The sequence below is a fragment of the Lathyrus oleraceus genome, chromosome 2 (genome assembly GCF_024323335.1).
Source record: "Lathyrus oleraceus cultivar Zhongwan6 chromosome 2, CAAS_Psat_ZW6_1.0, whole genome shotgun sequence".
Classification (NCBI taxonomy): domain Eukaryota; kingdom Viridiplantae; phylum Streptophyta; class Magnoliopsida; order Fabales; family Fabaceae; genus Lathyrus; species Lathyrus oleraceus.
Window position 1 is genome coordinate 359,542,183 of NC_066580.1, and position 22,712 is coordinate 359,564,894.

At 34.1% G+C, this 22,712-nt stretch overlaps 1 protein-coding gene and 3 pseudogenes across 1 annotated transcript; 3 read left to right on the forward strand and 1 right to left on the reverse strand.

Annotated features, from left to right (window-relative positions):
• Nucleotides 1-848: 848 nt before the first annotated feature.
• LOC127123270 (cytochrome b6-like) lies at nt 849-3,082 on the forward strand (annotated as a pseudogene).
• Nucleotides 3,083-4,328: 1,246 nt separating this feature from the next.
• LOC127119530 (30S ribosomal protein S2, chloroplastic-like) lies at nt 4,329-5,068 on the forward strand (annotated as a pseudogene).
• Nucleotides 5,052-5,992, forward strand: LOC127123271 (ATP synthase subunit a, chloroplastic-like; annotated as a pseudogene).
• A 2,445-nt stretch (nt 5,993-8,437) lies between these two features.
• Nucleotides 8,438-9,148, reverse strand: LOC127121430 (uncharacterized). The gene is made up of 4 exons (XM_051051924.1): nt 9,035-9,148; nt 8,875-8,944; nt 8,672-8,767; nt 8,438-8,575 (listed from the first exon to the last, which is right to left on the reverse strand). The coding sequence occupies exons 1-4, from the start codon at nt 9,121-9,123 to the stop codon at nt 8,483-8,485; spliced, it is 348 nt and encodes a 115-aa protein (XP_050907881.1). The 5' UTR covers nt 9,124-9,148; the 3' UTR covers nt 8,438-8,482.
• Between the last annotated feature and the right edge of the window lie 13,564 nt (nt 9,149-22,712).

Genomic DNA, 22,712 nt, shown 5'->3' on the forward strand with positions numbered 1-22,712 from the left:
ACAATGTTGACTTTGACTTCGTGTCGAAAGGTTGTTATGTGATCTTTTAAGATTATTAACATGTTTGGAAGAGAGAGTTATCCTAATCTTGTTGACCTGTTATTGAGACTCCTCCAAACTAATCTTTACCTCAACTCCACTTACAACTTAGTTGAACCAACAAGTCAATACAACCAATTATGTCAAATCTTTGGGCTTGAGCTTTTAGGAACTCAGCAATGTCAACGTAGCTTGACCATAAATTTGTTGACTTTTTACTTAGCTGAAAATTCCAGGCTAACAGTCATGTGACGTGATGTGGTTGGATGGGAGAAAATGTTACATACTGGTTTACTCAAGGGGGAAAGATTGTTGTGGTAGGGAAAATTTTGTGGAGGAAGTGTGGCCACATTTTTGGTTCATGGGGGAGAGAGAGAGAGAGAGAGAGAGAGAGAGAGAGAGAGAGAGAGAGAGAGAGAGAGAGAGAGATAATTTTTGATTTTAGTGGGTGAAGTGAGAGAAAGATAACATATTTGGATTTACTCTTCAAATCATTCATGAATTTTTTTAAAGTTTAAAAAAATCATTCATAGATTTTTGAAGAAGCTTTAATTTGTGAAATATATTAAATTTGTTGTTAATAGTCTTAGGAGCTTGGGTATCCATAAATTTATATATATATATATATATATATATATATATATATATATATATATATATATATATATATATATATATATATATATATATATATATATATTTCCAACTAAAAACACGAAATGATTTTGAATTATCTCAATTGAAGTAATGAGCCTCCAATATCGTAATATTGGGGGCTCATTACTTCAACTAGTCCCCATGTTCTTAGAATGGGTCTCTTAGCTGTTGAGAGGGTTGCCCAAAAGCAGTATATAAGGCATACCCAGTAAAACTTACAATTAAACCGGATATAGAGATGGCAATTAAGGTTGCTGTTTCCATGATTCTATAATATCAAGACTACAATGGATCTATAGGGTAAAATCCTTTATCTACAACGGAAAGTCAACAAATCTAAATAAAAAAAATAGGATTTATGGATACATAAACCGTTGAGGGTAGTTCTAGATCTGGTCCAAGACGAACTGTTGTAGGAGATTTATTGAAACCATTGAATTCAGAATATGGTAAAGTAGCTTCGGGGTGGGGAACTACCCCTTTGATGGGGTGGGGATTGCATGGCCCTTTTACTGGACCGAATTTCCATGAAATAGAGAATTCGATTCACAAGAACCAACTAACTAGCTTTTCAATAGAAAAGTAAAGTTACCATTTAGATCGTTCCTTTTTAGCCCATTCCATTTTTGATTTATTTGGTAGTTCGACCGCAAAACTTCTTTGTTTCCGTATTTCCGGAATATGAGTGTGTGCCTTGTTATAATGAATCCTATTGATAGTACAAAACATAAAATGGACACGTCATCTTATCTTGATAGATGGATTTACCCCGTCAAATATTTATTCTAGTATCCGGTGTTGGTGTAAGCCCTAGAGGCCAATACTTTTGGTACTTGTATCGAATTATATTTAGACCTTGCAACCGGATGAAAAAATGAAAGAGTTAGAAGAATTCATTTAGAAAACGAAATGAAATTTTATTCTTTACAACTGCCGCCGCTTATCCATTTCTTTGTATTTTTCCCCATTATATCTATTTCTTGAAATTGAATAAGGAATGATCCAACAGTTCTTACTCAGGGAATTCTTGGACTTCGATTAAGGGTTTTTTTTGGAAATCATCGTGGTTCTGGTATGAATCTCAGGTTTTAAATTGATTCTATAGTGTCATAACAAGAAAATTCTTATCAATAATAATTAAAAAAATAGCAGTAAAATCTTATTACAGACACAATACAAAAAAATGAAGTAAATAATAGAAGAATCACGAGGCCGATAAGGATCAAGAGAAAAGACGAGTGAGCCGACTTGGAATTTTGGCATTATAAACACTAAGATTATTTTTGGATTTCTATTTTTTTGTCTTCAAAAAAGACTGGAATCATAGGATTAAGTTAAGAAGTGTAAAATTTTCTATTACACATATCTGTTTTCCAAATAACCAATATTTTAGTCTTTTTATTTGAGCCGTACGAGATGAAATTTTCATACGGTTCTAAGGGGGGTCCCTTGGTTTACCTATCTCAATAAAGTCTATGATTGGTTCGAAGAACGTCTTGAGATTCAAGCCATTTCCGATGATATAACAAGTAAATATGTCCCTCCTTATGTCAATATATTTTATTGTTTAGGAGGAATTACACTTACTTATTTTTTAGTGCAAGTAGCGACGAGTTTTGCTATGACTTTTTATTATCGTCCAACCGTTACAGAGGCTTTTGCTTCTGTTCAATATATCATGACTGAGGCTAACTTTGGTTGGTTAATCCGATAGTTCATCGATGATCAACAAATATGATAGTCTTAATGATGATCTTGCACGTATTTCGTGTGTATCTCACTGGTGGTTTTAAAAAACCTCACGAATTGACTTGGGTTACAGGTGTAGTTTTGGGTGTATTGACTGCATCCTTTGGTGTATCTGGTTATTCTTTACCTTGGAATCAAATCGGTTATTGGGCAGTCAAAATTGTAACAGGTGTATCCGATGCTATTCCTGTAATAGGATCCTCGGTGGTAGAGTTATTGCGCGGCAGCGCTAGTGTGGGACGATCTACCTTGACTCGCTTTTAAAGTTTTACATACTTTTGTATTACCTCTTCTTACTGCCGGATTCATGTTAATGCACTTTCCAATGATACGTAAGCGAGGAATTTCTGGTCCTTTATAGAGAATATGAATCATAGATATTTGTAATCAATCATTTTAGGGAGGAGTCATAGTATTTCATTGCTACAAATATGCATTATTTTTTTAATAAGACATGTATTTGGATATTTCCCTTCAACTTAACAAAATCAATTGGATTCTTTATTTGACATACCCGAATAGTTGAAGAGAACTCTCGAAAAAAAGAATAGATTATGGGAGTGTGTGACTTGAACTATTGATTGGGCCATGCTGATATATGACTTAATCTTATCTGTCACATTTGAATTCACAATTTGAATTGGTTTTTTCTCCATCATTTTTATTGTGAAAAAACGTTTACAAGAATAAGTCTTGGATAATTTATTTGTGAAAATATATGTATAGCTCAAATGAAAAATAGACCACACCTAAAACTAAAATCGGGTCAAGTTATAATAGTTCAAATGGATTATGTAATAATAAGATCAACTAATCCTTATTTTGCGACTCCAGGAGCAACCATTCACGACCATTATGGGGAGATCCTTTCTCAAGGAGATATTTTAGTTACATTCATATATGAAAAATCGAGATCCGGTGATATAACACAAGGTCTTCCAAAAGTGGAACAAATATTAGAAATACGTTCGATTGATTCAATATCCATGAATCTAGAAAAAGAATTGATGCTTGGAACGAGTGTATAACAAAAATTCTCGGCATTCCTTGGGGATTCTTGATTGGTGCTGAGCTAACTATCACGCAAAGTCGTATTTCTTTGGTTAATAAAATCCAAAAGGTTTATCGATCCCAGGGAGTGCACATCCATAATAGACATATCGAGATTATTATGCGTCAAATAACATCCAAAGTCTTGGTTTCAGAAGATGGAATGTCTAATATATTTTTACCTGGAGAACTAATTGGATTATTGTGACTAGAGCGAACGGGGAGTGCCTTGGAAGAAGCAATTTGTTACAGAGCTTTATTATTCGGAGTAACAAAAACATCTCTAAATACTCAAAGTTTCATATCCGAAGCGAGTTTTTAAGAAACTGCTAGAGTTTTAGCAAAAGCCACTCTTCAGGGTCGTATTGATTGGTTGAAGGGTCTTAAAGAGAATGTTGTTTTAGGGGGAATGATACCCGTTGGTACTGTATTCAAAAGAATAATGCACCATTCACGGTCAAGGTAACATAACAAGATTACCCGGAAAAAAATTATTCGAAGTAGAAATTACAAATCTTTTGTTCCATCATAGAACATTATTTGATTTTACTAATTTCAAATAATTTATGTGATACATTACAAATATAGGATTAAATGCTTCCTAAAAGCGCGACTCATCCCCTTAAATCTTTAAATGTAGTAATTTGATTTGGTACTTAAAGTATAATAAAAAATAATAATAAATAGAAATCAAAGAATGTCCTGATTCTATATTAACGGTCAATCGTCTATAAAAGAGAAGGTTCCATCAAAACAATTATTTATTACTATTTCAGGATACTGGGTCTCTTTTTTTTTTTTTAAATACTTTTTTTAACAAAGTGTGGGGATAAATGACTAAAAGATATTGGAACATAACTTTTGAAGAGATGATGGAAGTTGGGGTTCATTTTGGCCATGATACTAAGAAATGGAATCTCGAATGGTACATTTTATATCGGCAAAGCGTAAAGGTATTCATATTACAAATCTTACTAAAACTGCTCATTTTTTATCAGAAGCTTGTGATTTGACTTTTGATGCAGCAAGCAAAGGAAAACAATTTTTAATTATTAGTACAAAAAAAAGCAGCCGATTCAGTAACACAGGTTGCAATAAGAGCTTGATGTCGTTATGTTAATAAAAAATGGCTCCGAGGTATGTTAACGAATTGGTATACTACAGAAACGAGACTTGGTAAGTTCAGGGACTTGAGAACAGAGCAAAAGACGGGAAAACTGAACTCTCTTACAAAAAGAAATGCCGTTATGTTGAAGAGACAATCATCTCATTTTGAAACATATATAGGCGGTATCAAATATATGGCAGGGTTACCTGATATTGTAATAATCGTTGATCAGCAAAACGAATATACGACTCTTCAAGAATGTATCACTTTGGGAATTCCAACGATTTGTTTAATCGATATAAATTGTGATCCAAATCTTGCAGATATTTCGATTCCGGCTAATGATGATGCTATAGCTTCCATCCGATTAATTCTTAACAAATTAGTTTTTGCAATTTGTGAGGGTCGTTCTAGCTCTATACACAATTATTGATTAATAATAAGATAAATGCATTTTAGATTTGGTTGGGCGGTCATAGATTTTTGGAATTGGGTATTATAGCATTACAAAATTGTGTAAAAAGAAATATTTTGTGATTAATAGGTATTCAAAGTAGAAAATCAAAGTAAAATAAGGAAATTGTTGAATCAAAGTAATTCCCTTTCAAGTTATATTTTATTTATTTTATTTTAGAGGGCAGGGAAATATAAATGTTCTATTATGTTACATCAACACATTAAACATACTTTATGATATATCCGCTGTGGAAGTAGGTCAACATTTCTATTGGCAAATATGAGATTTTCAAATGCATGCTCAAGTACTTATTACCTTTTGGGTTGTAATTGTTATCTTATTAATTTCAACCATTCTAGTTCTTAGAAATCCGCAAACTATTCCCACGTCTGGTCAAAATTTCTTTGAATATGTTCTTGAATTCATTCGAGCCGTGAGCAAAACTCAGATTGGAGAAGAATATGGTCCATGGGTTCCGTTTATTGGAACTCTATTTCTATTTATTTTTGTTTTGAATGGTCAAGGACCCTTTTGCCTTGGAAAATTATAAAGTTACCTAATGGAGAGTTAGTTGCACCCACAAATGATATAAATACTAATGTTGTATTAACTTTATTACGTCAGTAGCCTATTTCTATACGGGTATTTCAAAAAAAGGATTGGCCTATTTTGGTAAATACATCCAATCAACGTCAATCCTTTTACCGATTAACGTCTTAGAAGATTTCACAAAACCCTTATCACTTAGTTTTCGAATTTTCGGAAATATATTAGCAGATGAATTAGTAGTTGTTGTTCTTGTTTCGTTAGTAACTTTAGTAGTTCCTATCCATGTTATGTTCCTTGGATTATTTACCTGCGATATTCAAGCTCTTATTTTCACTACTTTAGTTGCGGCGTATATAGGTGAATCCGTGGAAGGGCATCATTGACTAGTTATCAAAATAGGATTTTAGACCACGACAAATTATGTGTGGCTCGCGATAATCTACTTAAGGAACAGAAAGAAAAAAAATCCAAATAAATTTGGAAAAGTTTTCATAACAATAAAAAAGTATAAATAAAATTAAAACAATTACCAGGGAATTAAACAAAAAATAGAGATTCAATTCAAAAAAGGGTGAGGGGGTCGAACTAGGCGTATATATAATCTAATCGTTATAAGACAACTGGGAATTTCCAAGAATGATTATCGAATACGATTGAATAGAAGATACAACGAATTGGTTTGCAGTATGGAACAAACACTTCTATGTGTCATAGTAGATATTCATTAGTTATATATGACTATCTATTTAAATTTGTCCTGCTACTACTCTAAATTTAGGTAGGGATTAAAAAAAAAGATCCATTCCATCTCTTGTAATTGTGAATTGAATATAAAATGAAATCAAAGAAAAAAGAAGGTTTAAAATAAATGTAAGATAAGACCAAAAATTGTCTGTAGTCACAAAAAACTACAAGCGTAGAAACGAAAGAAGTAAATATCGAAATAATTGAGATAATTCAATCAAAATTATTCCGTTTGAAATTTTGAATTAAACTTCGAATAGAGAAAAATAACTAGGAAGAATGAAATAATTAAGTCATATATTTTTTGTTGATTATATTATTAACTATTTCTTAATTTTATTTGGAATAGGAGAAACTTATCATGAATCCACTAATTGCTGCTGCTTCTGTTATCGCTGCTGGGTTGGCCGTCGAGCTTGCTTGGAGTTGGTCAACGCATAGCTACAGGGCAAGCTGTAGAGGGGATTGCAAAACAACCGGAAGCAGAGGATAAAATACGGGGTACTTTATTACTTAGTCTGACTTTTATGGAAGCTTTAACTATTTATGGGCTGGTTGTAGCATTAGCGCTTTTATTTTCCAATCCTTTTGTTTAATATTTATATAAAAAAATACATATTATTTTTTTTTACATGGATTTTCGTTGCTGCTCTTGCTAATTCTATTTCGATTTGACTCCTACAATTTTTTTTCATTCGGATTAACATACATATTTGCCTTCTTCCGTCCCTTTCTTTAGTCCAATGAACACCTTTTTTATTTAGAAAGTGTTGAAAACAACTAAGTATTTACTTCTAAGAAGTATAATTCTTATAGGGAATCTTTCAATTGACTAACCAATTCAAAACATAGAATAATCTTCTTAGTATATTTTTATTCTTACTACTATTCATTATTAGTAAGAATAAAAATAGAGTAAGTCGATATATTCATATTCATTAATTCGATCATAGAATAAACTATCATATACAAAAATGAATAAAAAACACTTGGAGTCGTAGAAAGAAAATTAGTCTATCCATAAGAGGAGATGCGATCCTATGAAAAATATAATCGACAGAAGTTTCAGGTTTGATACCGATATTTTAGCAACAAATCTAATAAATCTAAGTGCAGTGCTAGGTGTATTGATTTTTTTGGAAAGGGAGTGTGTGAGAGTTTTTTATTTCAAAGCATAGATTGGATCCACCAAACTTTTCTTATTTTGTTATAACTAGAAAAATGTGCATGATCCGGCGAATGACTTCTTACTAAATAACGAAAAAAGTAGTTAAGAACCATAAGATTTCGCGATTCATTGGTAAATCTACTTTGATTCTCCATCAAGCAAGAATTCTAGAACATTACCACTACGCCAAATAAGGGAAAAGAGGGCGCTTATTTTGGCCTATAACAACGCTTTTAAGCGCCCTCTAAAGTGGCGCTGGCATAGGTAAAGACAGCGCTTTGTTTTCCTGGAGAAAGCGCTGTCTAAAGTGGCCCTTTAAGGGCCACATTATAGTGCGCTTTTAGAAAAAAGCGCCCTCTGAAGTGGTCCATAAAGGGACACCTTAGAGGGCGCTTTCAGGAAAAAGCGCCCTCTAAAGTTGTCAATGTAAAGTGTTTAGAGGGCGCTTTCAGGAAAAAGCGCCCTCTAAAGTTGTCAATGTAAAGTGTTTAGAGGGCGCTTTCAGGAAAAAGCGCCCTCTAAAGTTGTCAATGTAAAGTGTTTAGAGGGCGCTTTCTGGACAAAGCGCCCTCTAAAGTTGTCAATGTAAAGTGTTTAGAGGGCGCTTCCTACAAAAAGCGCCCTCTAAAGTGTTAGTTATTTTAAAAAAATTTGTTTGAAAAACAGTGGATATTTAATTGGTAACCTGTTCGCATGCTGCAAAAGTGTAAAATTCATATTGATTTCATCCTTTAATCCAATGTTATACACCATTAATCCATTGATATATACTACATGAATCCATTTATATACAACATTAATCCTCCATATATACAACATTAATATATGATTCTTTGATCAACAATATACAACAACATATTCATGATTTAGTAAAAGTACAACAACAATATACAACATATATACAACAACAACATACAACAACAACATTCCATACATATATGTACAACAATATACAACCTAGCTATATGATTCTTTGATCAACAATGAATTGACACAATTCATCCTTCATTTCATCCAAATTTGCTCTTGAGTAAGATTTGTATTCCTCAAAGTACTACAATTAAGAGAATAAAACATATTCATGATTTAGTAACAAATTAGATGAAATATCCGATAATATTAAAATAAACCCTAAGTTATTATTCCATACCATTTTTGGGATGTCTATACGATTCAACGCAATGATGTCTCTCATAAATCTCAATACAAAAAATCCGCAATCGACCGAATTATTTTGCTGAGGACACTACACAGAAAAACAAACAATATATATATAGTTAATTTCTTACAAACACTATTATAAGCAAAAAAACAAACACTATTATAAGCAAAAATAAGATACTTAATATATACCTGAACTCTGATCCAGGTAATGTCCTTCCTATTGCGGTAATTCTTTTTCGTTCTAAATTTTATTATTGCCCTAACAAAATAAAAACGTATATTGAGATCAATCTGACAGACATAATTAAATATACAAATACACACGAATATTTAGGGGAATTTCACTTACGCGTCAACCGTCTTCTTCATATTCGGATATTTACTCCAATCACCCGATAAAGAATCGAGATAATACACTATTAGTCTCGAAAGATCCATAGCAACCAACACCCAGTGACCACTGTAAAATAAAACAAAAATTTAGATGAATGAAAATTTTCTACGTAAAAGATATACATAGATTAGAATGAAATTATTAGAAAGAAAATCTAACTCGTTGCCAGAATTAAACGGTAAAAAATACAAACTGGGTGTAGTATTATCGCCGGCCGCCATGAATCTATCGACTAGATCATTCTTTACGGATGTTGGATTTTTCGTTATTAACGTTGCGTTGATACGGGAAGCAACAATAAAATTGAAACGATTACACAATTCATCTTCCCGCATCAATGTTACATACATATACCTTAAATAGAAACATAATAAACATTAGACTACTCATTGAAATGTGTAAATAAATTGTTCAACTAAGTAAATTATAGATTGATCGGAGTACCATATGTATGTATGAATGACAGCGATGCCCAATTCGGTGTGTTCAAAAAGTTGTTGGAAGTCCTCCTTTCCAATTATTTCGAAATGAGCAGCTCTGAAAACACCTTTATCAAAATCTATAGTACGAATGGCCCCGTGCATAATATCGGACTCATCCACCATTTTCTCAAGACGCATCATAATTTGAGATTTTGTCCCGGACGTCGTTGGAATATCCTTAGCAGCGCTTTTCAACTTTCGACCGGGAACCTAAAAATTCATATAAAATAAATCATGACTTTTTGTGATGCAACAGAATCGTTGCGTATATAATTCAATGAGTATATATATTTGTACCTCTTTTTGAGATGCAACCGACTCGATGCGTCTTGAAATCCCTTTACCAACTTTATGTGTGGGTCTTGTAGGAGTCTAACATTACCATGTAATAAGGATTGATTAAATATCACAATTGTAGCTGAATTGAAATGTGAATACTAAATATTCATAATCATTTAGAACATATATACCTCGGCATCAGGGAAAATTAGATCTGACGGCCAACCAACAAAGGATCCGACTGCATCTCGCATCAACATTGTCTCTGAAACAACGTCAGGTAATGGTAGAACGGCGTCCGTATCTAATACAAGGTCAACCGAAACTTTCATAAATCCCACCGGGAGGGGATTATGGTGAAGTAATTCACCCGAAGTATTGTGCACTTTTCCCTTGCCAACCATGCGATAAGTTGGTGACGATAGATACAGCTGACAAGGTGAAATGCCCTAAACCAATAATAAATGTTATTGTTAACGTGTATATGTGTCAAGTAAAAAAGTGCTATTTTAATTTCATAATAACATATATAATTACCTCGGGAAATTTCGGTTGATAATTGATACTAGCTCGGTCACTAGTATCTTTTGCCTCGGAGGCGCACCTTTCCTCTCTATACCTTGCATTCTCGATTTGCAGTTGGAGTACTTGTGCCCTTAACTCCGCCAAGGTCTCCATCACCTCTTTGTTGGTAGGATTTTTTGTTTTTGGTTTTTTATAAAATGACGACGGAGTCACACCAAAACCCTTACCCCTCACACGACCGGAATACTCAGAAACATTTAGTACTCGAATAAGTACGCTCCTGCAATCCTGGACCGCGGTTGAAGGTACGGTTTGGGATAAAGTCTCCTGAAATATTATTAGAGGAGATTAAAAATGAATTGTATGTCTAACAAAATTTTCGATATAATTAAAGAAATAATGTTACATATACTTACACATTCGTCATAAACATTTTGGACCGCTTCAACGACAGCCCCATCCTTCCCAACCCGAGCAACCTTCCATAATACGTGCTCCGGAAGAGATGTTGCGTCACTTTTCTCCTCGGCTAGCTACACATTGAATTAGATTATAAGATCATCAATTATAACATATTGTGACAATGTATAAGCTCATAGCATTTGAATATACTCACAATTCTTTGTTGTAACCGTGCATAACCCGTACGCCCTTTTTTGTACGGATACGCGGGTTTTGATGCCCTTTTCCTATTTTTGTCGCTTACTTCCTGGATAAAAAAGTTTAAGGCATATTAGAACCAAGTAACTTAACAATTGTATAATACCATAATTAATAGACATTACATGGAATTTTTCGTTTCTTCGTTTGGCGACAAAGTTATCCCATTCATCGGCTGAAATAATCTCGGCATACTTCATTGGCCGTTCTCCTTCAACAAATTTTCCTTCCTCATCCTTGAGAAATTTGTTGCACAAAAAGGATCGAAATCCTCGGAGTCTTTTTCCGGCCAATTGAATACAATATTTTTGCCGGCTTTCATCGATGTGAAAGGATCTCTAAAAAACATACACATGGAGTGTGTTATTATAAAGTAATATTATAACAATATATGGTCAACAAATAGTCAACAAAAAAAACATATAACAATATATGGTAAGTACCTGTATCTCCGACCATATTTTTTCTTTGCCAACCTTCAAGTCCGGACTTCTCCAATTATCACATGTAATCGGAATATGTTGTCGAACAAGGAAACCAATGTAACTTGCCAACATTGAACCGTTAGGCTCAATTAGTTGGTCTTCATCACTCCAATGCACTTCAAATTTTACACCCTTGTCTCTTGCACGAATGATTGACTTCATAACAGTCAATCCTCGTTTGATTTCTTTTTCAACATTGTTACGTGATCCATTCTTGTCATGGGTATCGTCTTGGTTAGCCATTTTATCTGTAATATAGAAATGATTCAATAAGACCCAAGTAAGACAATGATTCAATACGTGAACACATTCATATACCTTCCATTTCTCATGCAAAAGACCTACTGCATGCAAAAGACCAATGCAAACTCACACACACCTACTGCATGCAAAAGACCAATGCAAACTTATGGTGTTTGGAACATGAACAAACTTGCATCCATAATCATCAAACTTCCAAGCACAAGCTCAAACACACTTCAAATGATATCAGTTTTCAATCAGAAATAAAAAACTCAATTTGCCCTAAACAACATTAATCAACATAATGCACAAAATGTAAAACTAAGTTTAGAAAATGCCCTAATCAAACACATGAAGAAAGTGAACGGTAAAGATGGAGAAGAGAAATACCTTCAAGGTGACGGTAACGATGGAGAAGAAAGTGAACAGTGACGGTGGACGTGAACGTGAACGCAGCAGCAGAAAAAGGCGACGACGACGACGACGATGAGGGAGGGAGAACGAACGGAGGACGAGAGTAATCGCAGTAGACGGTGGACGCAATAGAGAGAAAACCCAGTTACGTAAACGAAATAGCTTGTAGAAAGGGAAAATAAAGAGACATGCAGTATATGTTATAATTTTAATGTTTACTAAAGGGGACCTTAGAGGGCGCTTTTGTAAAAAAAGCGTCCTCTAAAGGGGGCCTAAGAGGGCGCTTCTGAAAGCGCTCTCTAAGGCTTTCCAAAAGCGCCTTCTAAACTGGAAATGTACATGGACTTAGAGAGCGCTTTTTTGAAAGCGCCCTCTAAGGGTAACTTTAGAGGGCGCTTTCACTAAAGCGCCCTCTATTGTTGTCCCTCCATTTCCTCATTATTTTTTTTGACTTCACTTTAGAGGGCGCTTTTTTACAAAAGCGCCCTCTAAAGGGGGCCTAAGAGGGCGCTTCTAAAAGCGCTCTCTAAGGCTTTCCAAAAGCGCCTTATAAACTGGAAATGTACATGGACATAGAGAGCGCTTTTTCAAAAGCGCCCTCTAAGGTTACCCTTAGAGGGCGCTTTCAATAAAGCGTCCTCTATTGGTGTCCCTCCATTTCCTCATTATTTTTTCGCTTCACTTTAGAGTGCGCTTTGTTACAAAAGCGCCCTCTAAAGTGCGCTGTCTATTCCAATAGTATGCTCCTTATTTTTTCTCTTCACTTTAGAGTGCGCTTTTGTAATAAAGCGCCCTCTAAGGGGCACTGTCTATTCCAGTTTTTGGCGTAGTGTACCATGGTTAAAGCTAACGAGTTTGAAGTTTCGACGCAATATAGTATTATTTCTACCACTATGTTAATAGGGAAATTATATTTTTTTCAATATAGAACACTCATGTTGATAAAATGACTTGAATTCTCTTTATGATAAAAAATAGGAAAAAGGTGTCTTGTTTAACGCCTTCGTTTCTACTTTTCTACAATACAAAATTGATGACATACGTATAAATTAATCAGAATTCTTCGGATTTCAAGAAAAACAACAACTTTGTTGACAATTATTTGTTTGGTCCGAAGAGTCCTCCCAATATTTAGGTCTTGTATTGATAATCATTTTCAATATATTTAGAAATAGAGAAAAGAGGATATACTCATTCCATAATAAATATGGGGAAATTTCCTATAAGGAATTGAGTGTGAGAGCCAAATGAATTGAAAGATTCATGTTTGGTTCGGGAAGAGATCATACACATTTTGAAATGAATGGAAAGAGAATCTACTTTCATTAAGTGATTTATTAGATAATCGAAAACAAAGAATCTTGAGAACTGTTTGAATTTCAGAAGAGCTGCGGGAAACAACCATTGAACAACTGGAAAAAGCACGGGCCCGTTTAAGGAAAGTAGAAATGGAAGAAAATCAATTTCGAGTGAATGGTTATGCCGATATAGAACGAGAAAATTTGAATTTAATTAATTCAATTTATACAAGTTTCGAACAATTCGAAAATGACAAAAATAAAACCATTCACTTTGAACAACAAGGGGAGATTAATCAAGTCCAACTAAGTGTTTTACAACAAGCATTACAAGGAGCTTCGGGAACTCTGAATAGTTGCTTAAGCAACGAGTTACATTTACGTACGATCGGTGCTACTATTGGTATGTTTGGGTTGATGAAAGCAAAAAATAACTGATTAGTTGTTCTACTATAATAGAGAGTATAAGGAAAACTTATTTTTGTTTTTCTTCGAAAAAGAATCAAATTTAGAAATATTCATGGTAACTAGTCGTGCAGATGAAATTAGTCAAATTATCCGTAAATGTATTGAGCAATATAATACCAAAGTAAAAATTGTAAATACAAGTACCATATTTCAAGTAGGCGATGACATTGCTCGTATTTATGGTCTTGATGAAGTAATGGCAGGTGAGTTAGTAGAATTTAAAGAGGGCACCGTAGGCATTGCTTTGAATTTGGAATAAAAAAATGTTGGTGTTGTATTAATGGGTGATGGTTTGATGATACAAGAGGGAAGTTCCATAAAAGCAACAGGAAGAATTGATTAGATACCAGTAAGTGAGGGTTATTTGGGTCGTGTTGTAAATGCCGTAGCTAAGCTTATTGACTGTCGAGGAGAAATTTCAACATTGGGATCTCGGTTAATTGAATCTCCCGCTCCCGGTATTATTTCCAAACATTCCGTGTATGAGCCTCTTCAAACGGGATTCATTGCTATTGATTCTATGATCCCTATAGGGCGTGACCAACGAGAATTGATTATTGGAGACAAACAAAAAGGTAAAACAACAGTAGCTACAAATACTATATATATATATATATATATATATATATATATATATATATATATATATATAATTTATATTTTTTAATAATAATTTTATTTATATTTAATTCAACTCTTATTAGTATTTGAGCTTTTAAGTTTATTATTCACTATTTATATTTTATAATTTAGTCTTATTTAATCATTAACTAAAAATCAGAAGAGCATTTGGATGAGATGATGAGAGATCTCTTTCAATTTAACTAGAAGTCCTGGGTTTGAACCCAATCCTAAATACAAACAATGCTAAATTCTTTTAAATGAGAGCTTTGTCAACCATTATAATTCTATCTAACAATTACGTACAAAGAATACCCGATTTTTATCAGAGTACTCAATTTTTACCAAAAAGAAAAATTTAAGAGTCTACAAGTTACAACCCCCACGTGTCCCAACCAATGTGTGAACCGTTTCATTTTCCCATATTTGCTTCAGATTCTCTCTTATCCTCTAAAATCCTTCCGAAATATTATTTGAATCACAACCACAAATTCAAATATATTTAACCAGCCACATTAATGGATTTTTTTTAAAAGTAACCAAGTTTAAAAAAAACTCAAATAACTAACATTTTAAATTATTTGAGAACATCGTGTCTGAGAGTCACTTAAACAATAATGGAGAATATCGTATTTGAGAGTCAGTTAAAACAGATAGTGATTATCATATTATGATGCATAATTTAGATGATATTGTCCTGATGGTTGTAATCTCCTAGATATGTTGTTGTGTTTATTTGTTTTTCGTGTTGTTGTTTTAATTGTTGTAACCGGAAGTTGTAATCATTTTGAAAAAAACGTCGTTTTCAATATGAAATTAAATGGTTACATACAACAAATTACATATCAAAAGCAGGACTAAAAGTGGATACAATCATTATGTTACGGAGCTTGCTCCAACATTGGGATAATTTGTACGATTATGTCCGAACTGATGACATGTACTACATAATCTTGCCATTTGTTATCCATATTTTTCGTTGTGCCAAACTATGTCTCCTTGATATGTAGGACAATAATCCTCCTTTGCTACCACTGGATAGCTATTGTTGTACATATTGTATACATTTAGGACTTTATAAACAATGAATAGTAGGCTGGAAGGATCCTGGAGAGCATGTGAACACGCTGTTATGACATGGGTGCAAGGCATATAGAAGGCTTCAAACTTTCCGCAATCGCACCGGCCTCTATCTTGTTTGACCCGAGAGTATTCCCTTGGTCTCCCCTCATTATGGTCCAATGTCTCCTCTACACTGAACCAACCTCTATGTCCGTCAAACATTATAGCGACATGTGTGTTAGCTTTGGCAGTTTCCTCCTTAATAAATTTTATACAACTTTCACTAAACAACTTCCCCAATTATAACACTAAAATCCATTTTGAACCTCTGGTCTCGAACAGTGATCCTAACCTAAATTAGGTTGCTTTCACCAACGCGGTTATCAGTAGGTTTCTGATGCCTTTGATGACAGAGTTCATTGATTGCACACAATTTGTTGTCATGTGGCCCCATCGTTGACCATTTTCAAATGCCCTTGTCCACTTCCCCACTAGAATATTATCAATCCACCTTAACACATCTACCTTTGTCAATCTGATCTCTTCGTGACATTGTTAGAATGATGGTTCTATTAATGCATACCCAGTGTTCACAACTTTTTTCTAAAGCATCTTGTCTTTGCTATCCCGCATGAAGTTTTGAGTGATATGTCTAATGTAGTAGACATGCGTAGAAGGAGGATCTTGCCAATCGTTATCAAGTTTATTGTATGCACTCTCAATGGATGGATGCCTGTCTAAAATCAAACAAAGGTTAGGTTGCGAAGTAACGTGTAATCAAAGATTCTTGAGAAATAAACTTCATCCACCAGCAGTCCTTTCTTCAACCAGAGGCAAGGCAATTTGAAAAATAATGTTATTTCCATCTTGTGCCACTGTCATGAGTAGCATTCCTTATATTTCCCATACAACCATGTTCCATCAATTTGAATAGTAGGTTTGAAGAACACAAAACCTTTGATGCATGCTTTATACACACAAAAGAGTCGATGGAATATTCTATTTCCACTAACACAAGTTATGTCGGGGGTAAATGCCGACAATGTCTTAAAAATTGCAACAATTCCCGAAGCATAATGTTTAAGTGCCACCAAATATTGTGGAAGTTCTTTGTGCGAATCCTCCCAATTTCCATATAGTCGTCCAACAACCTTAGTCCTTGTTATCCGTGCCTTCCTGTATGAGGGAGTATAACTGTATCATATAACGAGACGAGAGATTATTATACTCACCTTCAATGACGGATCTTTGCCAATGACATGCAATATTTAATCACATATTATTTGAGAGCTTAGTTTATGATGATCCTGCATCGGATTGGTGATAATTCAAGTGTGAGGTGGATCTATAGAACCTATCTCCCAAGAATCACTTCTCTTTTGATAAGATGTTGTTAGCCGGAACATCAGAGCATGTTACAACACAAAATGACATACCTTGTCACATTAGTGCGATCGACAATATAATCAGATGAGATTTCCATGTGAAACCTTTTTGTTGCTCTCACACAATCTCCTTATGTTAGAAACCTATCTCCTACTTTTAGAGCTTCCTCTGTCCACATATACAAATTGAAAAAGATATATGAGGATGGTTCGTCTACACCCAAGTTCATGTTTTTCATGTGCTCAGGCGTAAAATACATATGGATCAAAGGTAATGGCTTTTTCTCGTGGTCTACAGACTCATTATTCACCATATGATCAACCAATATCTCATATTCTTCTTCTTCCTCATCAACAACTTCAACTTTAGCTTGTTCGTTATTGTTAGTTTCGTAAAAAACTTGTGACGAATCAATGATCTGAGATAAGTGAGTTTGTTGTAGTAAAATATGTTGGAACATAATTGGTTAATATCATATCCCATATGTTTTTATGATAATAAAGTATTTAAATAACAATTGGGCTTTCTAACATCTGTTCAAGTTTGCAGAAATATATTTAATAACAAGTGAAAAGATGCTTGAGGAATCTGTATCTGAAGACTAGACTCTGCTTCTGAAGACCACTTTTGAAGACTCTATTTCTTATGGAGATCCAGACTCTAAATAAGCCAATTCTGAAGAAAGTTAGCCTTTGGTGACCTAGACTCTAGAGCTTCAGAAGCCAAGAAGAGGACTCTTTTGTGATCAGCCTCTAAAAAGTGAAATCTGAAGGAAAGTCAGCCTTTGAAGTAGAAGACCTTCTACCAAGGCAACTCTGACAAAATCATAGACTTTTTTTTTATCACATGAAGACTTAAGGAAAATATCTTTCTTGGTGCCTGAGCTTCAACGGATAATTCCCCTTGCATAAAACTGCTCTATTGATGTGTCTAATAAAGTACAAATCTAGCCCAACCAATTTGGTGAAAGTCTTCCCAATGAATCTTTTCTCTCTGCCTATAAAAGGAGCTGTATACTTGAAGAAGAAGATACACCAACGAGCTAAAACAACTCAGCTACAGACTCTGTTCATTAACATTCAAAGAGAAGCTACTCTGTCAAATTTACAATACTTAGGACATCCTAACTTTGTGTACATTTTAGAAGTTCTTAAGTCTTAGATTCTTTCTGAGATGTATTGTATTTACACCTCTGATTGTACATAAAGTGTAGTTAGTTACCCTAAATCTCTTTACAATTTGTTTAGAGTCAGAAGTCTCCTGCTTTAGTGCTTGAGCATTTGAAGTTTTAAGCTTGTGTGCTTAAGCAAGGAAGTCTCAAACTTGCGGGTCTAAACAAGGAAGTCTTTAGCTTGTGGGAAAGAGCAAGGAAGTCTTGAGCTTGCTTGCTTGAGCAAGGAAGTCTTGAGCTTGCTTGCTTGAGCAAGGAAGTCTTAGACTTATGGATCTGAGTAATGAAGTCTCATACTTGTATGTATAAGCAAAGGAAGTCTCTTACTGGAGAGCTTGAGCATTTATAATCAGATTTGGTTATAGTGAAAATACCTTGAGAGCAAGGGGACTGGACTACTCCCAGGTTATGAGAGGAACTAGGATAACTGATGTGTCTTGTATTTTTACTTTATTTGCTTCTGAACTTTATTCCAATGCTTTATATTATTTACCTATGAATCAGATTCTATTATAGAATCTGATACGGCTGTTAAGAGTACAGACTCTGAGGGATTCTGAAGTCAGACTCTGAACAACTGGTTCATACTCTAATTAAGATCAACCAAAAGCAGTAGCAGAAAAAGTTTGAAAAGGCCAACACAATTCAACCCCCTTTCTTGTGTTTTTCCCACCTTCAAAATATACAACTCAATATCGTTAAACCCCGAATGTTCATGAGTTCGAAACATATTTTGAACAACTTCATCATCTCGACCTTTAGTTGAAATTTTTTGACTTGGTTGTTGGAAAAAATAACTGGATTTTTGTAAATGATTTGTGCAACTGGACCAGACTGCAACTTCGCCTCTATTCTCTCTTTCAAATGCGAGAAATTTGATCTTATATTTATTGTAAACTGGGTAATATTGGTATTATGAAAATTAAAACCATATATTTCACAGTTAAATGTCTCACCATTGATGTGAGCATTGAAAATGTATTACAGTGAATGGGCCATTTTGTGAAAAAATTGATTCACTAGTAGTGTATTTTGGTGTGCCTGTAGTGTATTTTGGTTTGATAGCAATGTGACTTGGTTCAGAAAAGGAGACAACTTCACTTAAATAGCAGGAAAAAAACATGGGCGAAAAGAACTCATGCGCCACTATGTATGATACATACCTTATAATGCTAAGAATCCCAAAGATTGTTGACAGTTATGAAGATTGTGAAGTCCAAGAAGAGTTTAATTTTGAAGAGAATCTCAGGCTTTCTAAGATCTTTAGTTTATAAGAAATCTTGACAAGAGATCTAGGAATAATGTCCCTAAAAATGTTAAGAACATTCAACATAAGGAAAAATATGATGAAAGAAATAATCTAAACTATTCTTATAGGTGGAAAGGGATCCAATGTCTTAATTGCAAAGATTTTGGACATATTCAAGTTGAATGTTCATGTTTTCCAAGGAAACAAAGAAAAATCTACCATGTCATTAAGGATAAGATAGATGAATAAGGTGGATTTAATAAAGGAAACAATGGTGTTACTTTCAAAGATATGAAAGAGGTATTCATACTGACGAGCAATCAAATTCAAAGAAAATGTGTATTATTCCTATTCAGAAATCAGAACACATAATGTCAGGTAACATGTCTTAACATCGAGTCAAACATGATTACCAATACATTAATCATGTCTCCTCTCTTCCCTTGTACTATTTTAAGTTATATTGAAGACATCAACACCATCAACATTTGAATCCTCAGTGGAATGAGAAGTTTCAAATGCATCATCAACAAGTTTGGCACAACAAGCCTAATATTCTTGCTTATATTGCTTATTCCTCCCACAAGATTGTCTCTTATGAAGATTGATATCTTGAAAGTAGTTGCATTAGATAGTTAGTAGGAGAAATAAACTTTACTACACCTTGTGATAGCCATAAGAGAAATAAATTTGTAAAGATAAAGACGGTGGCTGTCACAACAATGCATATGTTGAAGACCATGTTTCAGACATCATGAAATACATGTTAGAAACTGAAACTAAACTATAGTACATAAAGCTTGAGGATTTTTGTCGAGAGAGTTGTTATATGTGTAATAATCTCAATGTAAAATAAGGAAATATTTATGAAGTTTGTCAACTTGAGAAGCAAACCAAGATGTCATACAAGATGGTTCAACATCTTACTCATGCTTCTAAACTACCACATATGGACTTTATGAGTCTCATGCAAGGAGTTGCAATTGAAGGGATGATTGATGGTAAGGTTGGAGGTCCTCCCAATATTGAACAACCAAAAGTGGTTCAGAAAAAGAATCTAAAGAAGAATAGTGATTATGACTTAATTTTTCCTATTGGAGTTCCTTCTCATGTTTTCAGAGTTTTGATCAAGAAAAAACATGATATTGTGTTTGGTGAAGTTGATATTAGTATTCCTCTAAGTCAACTGAACCTTAGTCATAAGATGTATGTTTCAGATATTCCATTCCACAACATTCCACATGTTGATAAGTCTGATCTAGCTGCTGGTGGAAATGTGATTAATGTCCCACTCATGTATGGGCCTATGATAAATCATCACCTCAGTCAAAAGTATTTTGGTGAAGAGACCCATGAAACCAATATGAGAAATCAAGATGTTGATAAGGATGTGCCAGAAATCTAGCCTGACATGTTGGCAAAGTCTCAATTTCATAAGGAGAATGATGATGTGATCACTAATAATAATTCTATGAGTGACGATGTTCATGAAGGTGTTGAAGATGATATAGTTGTAGCTCATGGTGGTGTAACTAAAAAACATGATGATAAAATAAAATATGCATCAAAAGGAAAGAAGGATCGTGCATTAGAAGATGTGGAGAAAAATGTTGAGACATTGTGTGAAGATATGGTTAGTAAAGATGAAATCATACTTTTGATTTGTGCTATTAATAGCAAGGTGCATAGATTGTTTACCAAGGGCACATAATATATAAATGTTGTTGTCAATAATGAAGTTTTTGATCTCATTGGTCTTGATATGGATTAAGTTGTTATTAATAAATCAGAAAACACTATGCTATCTGCTGAAGAAGATGGAATTTTTTGTGATGCTAAAACTTTTGATCCTATTTCCCATCTTGGAGCCATCAGACTGATACCAAGACTGTCATGTATTATGAAGTTCAAACTTTATCAGATGGATGTGAAAAATGCCTCTCTCAATCAGTACTTGAATAATTATGCCACTGACAAGGATGATGTCATTAATAAGGGTGATTATGTGGAAAATGAAGACTTTACTTTTGAAAACATAATGAAGAGAATCATGGAGAATATAACCAAATATCAAGACAAGACTACTCAAGAAAAGTATCATGTGGTGAATAATGTGAGTGGTAACATTGATAGTGTTGTCAGTGATTTTGTCAGTGCTGATGAGGGTACTATCCCTAAGAATAATGATGATCATGATGGGTCTGAACTAGTAAACGAAGGTGTTACTAAAGATGTTGGTCTTTGTAAAAGTATGCTGAAGTGGAAGTATTTGCATCACAAGTGGAAAACCCTTGAAAGGAAGCTGTCAAAAGAAGCCTTGACATTTGAAGAGACTGTTAAGCTTAAGTTGTCCCCTATTGAGCCCCAGTAAAAATATAACACTAAAAAAAGGGATAACTGGATGTACATCCTTTTATCACCAAGTAAACGAACGCAAGACATACGTCTTATTTAAGGTCGAATACCCGTCTCCCACTTAAAAATAATGACAAATAAATTATTTTCCCTTGGATTAAAAAGGGATAACTAGATGTACATCCTTTTATCTCCGAGTAAATTAATGCAAGATGTACGTCTTGTTTAAGGTCGAATACTCGTATTCTGCTTAAAAATAATGACAACCAACAAACTATCTTTTTTCTGCCATAACGCGAACAAATCACAACCAACCAACAAACAATGTTTTATCCGCTCTAACCAGATCTACAAACAACGCTTTTATTCCGCTCTAAGGAGACCAACAAGCAACATTTGTCTGCTTGAACATGACCAAAACATTTTTCATTAAAATCAACCAAAACTCAAGTTTTTTCTACCAAGAACTACATAGCTTTGAATTCTCCATCACACCAGGAGATATGTAGGAACAAAATTCAACATCTTGTCAAGCACCTTAATAATTTTTTTTCTTTCTTTTCGTTTCCTTTAATATGTCATAGTAATTAGAAGAAAGTGAACACCTTAGGCTAACACCATTTATTCACAAAGCTAATTAAAGGCAACTGTTGTTTACAACAAATGTTGCAGGGTGCTAATACCTTCCCCATGCATAAACGACTCCCGAACCTATATTTGGTTGTGATGACCATATTTTTGTTCTCTAAGGATTTTGTCGACATTTTACCTTTTAAAAAATAAACTTTGGTGGAGACTTCATTGTCATTCGAGAGTTTTCTCGCTCGGGTATGTTTTACGATGCGACACCACTTATGACACCATTATTCCACTTGGAAACCATAAATAAATAATGGAACAATGAGATAAAATCTTATATTAGTGGAGCAAGTTTA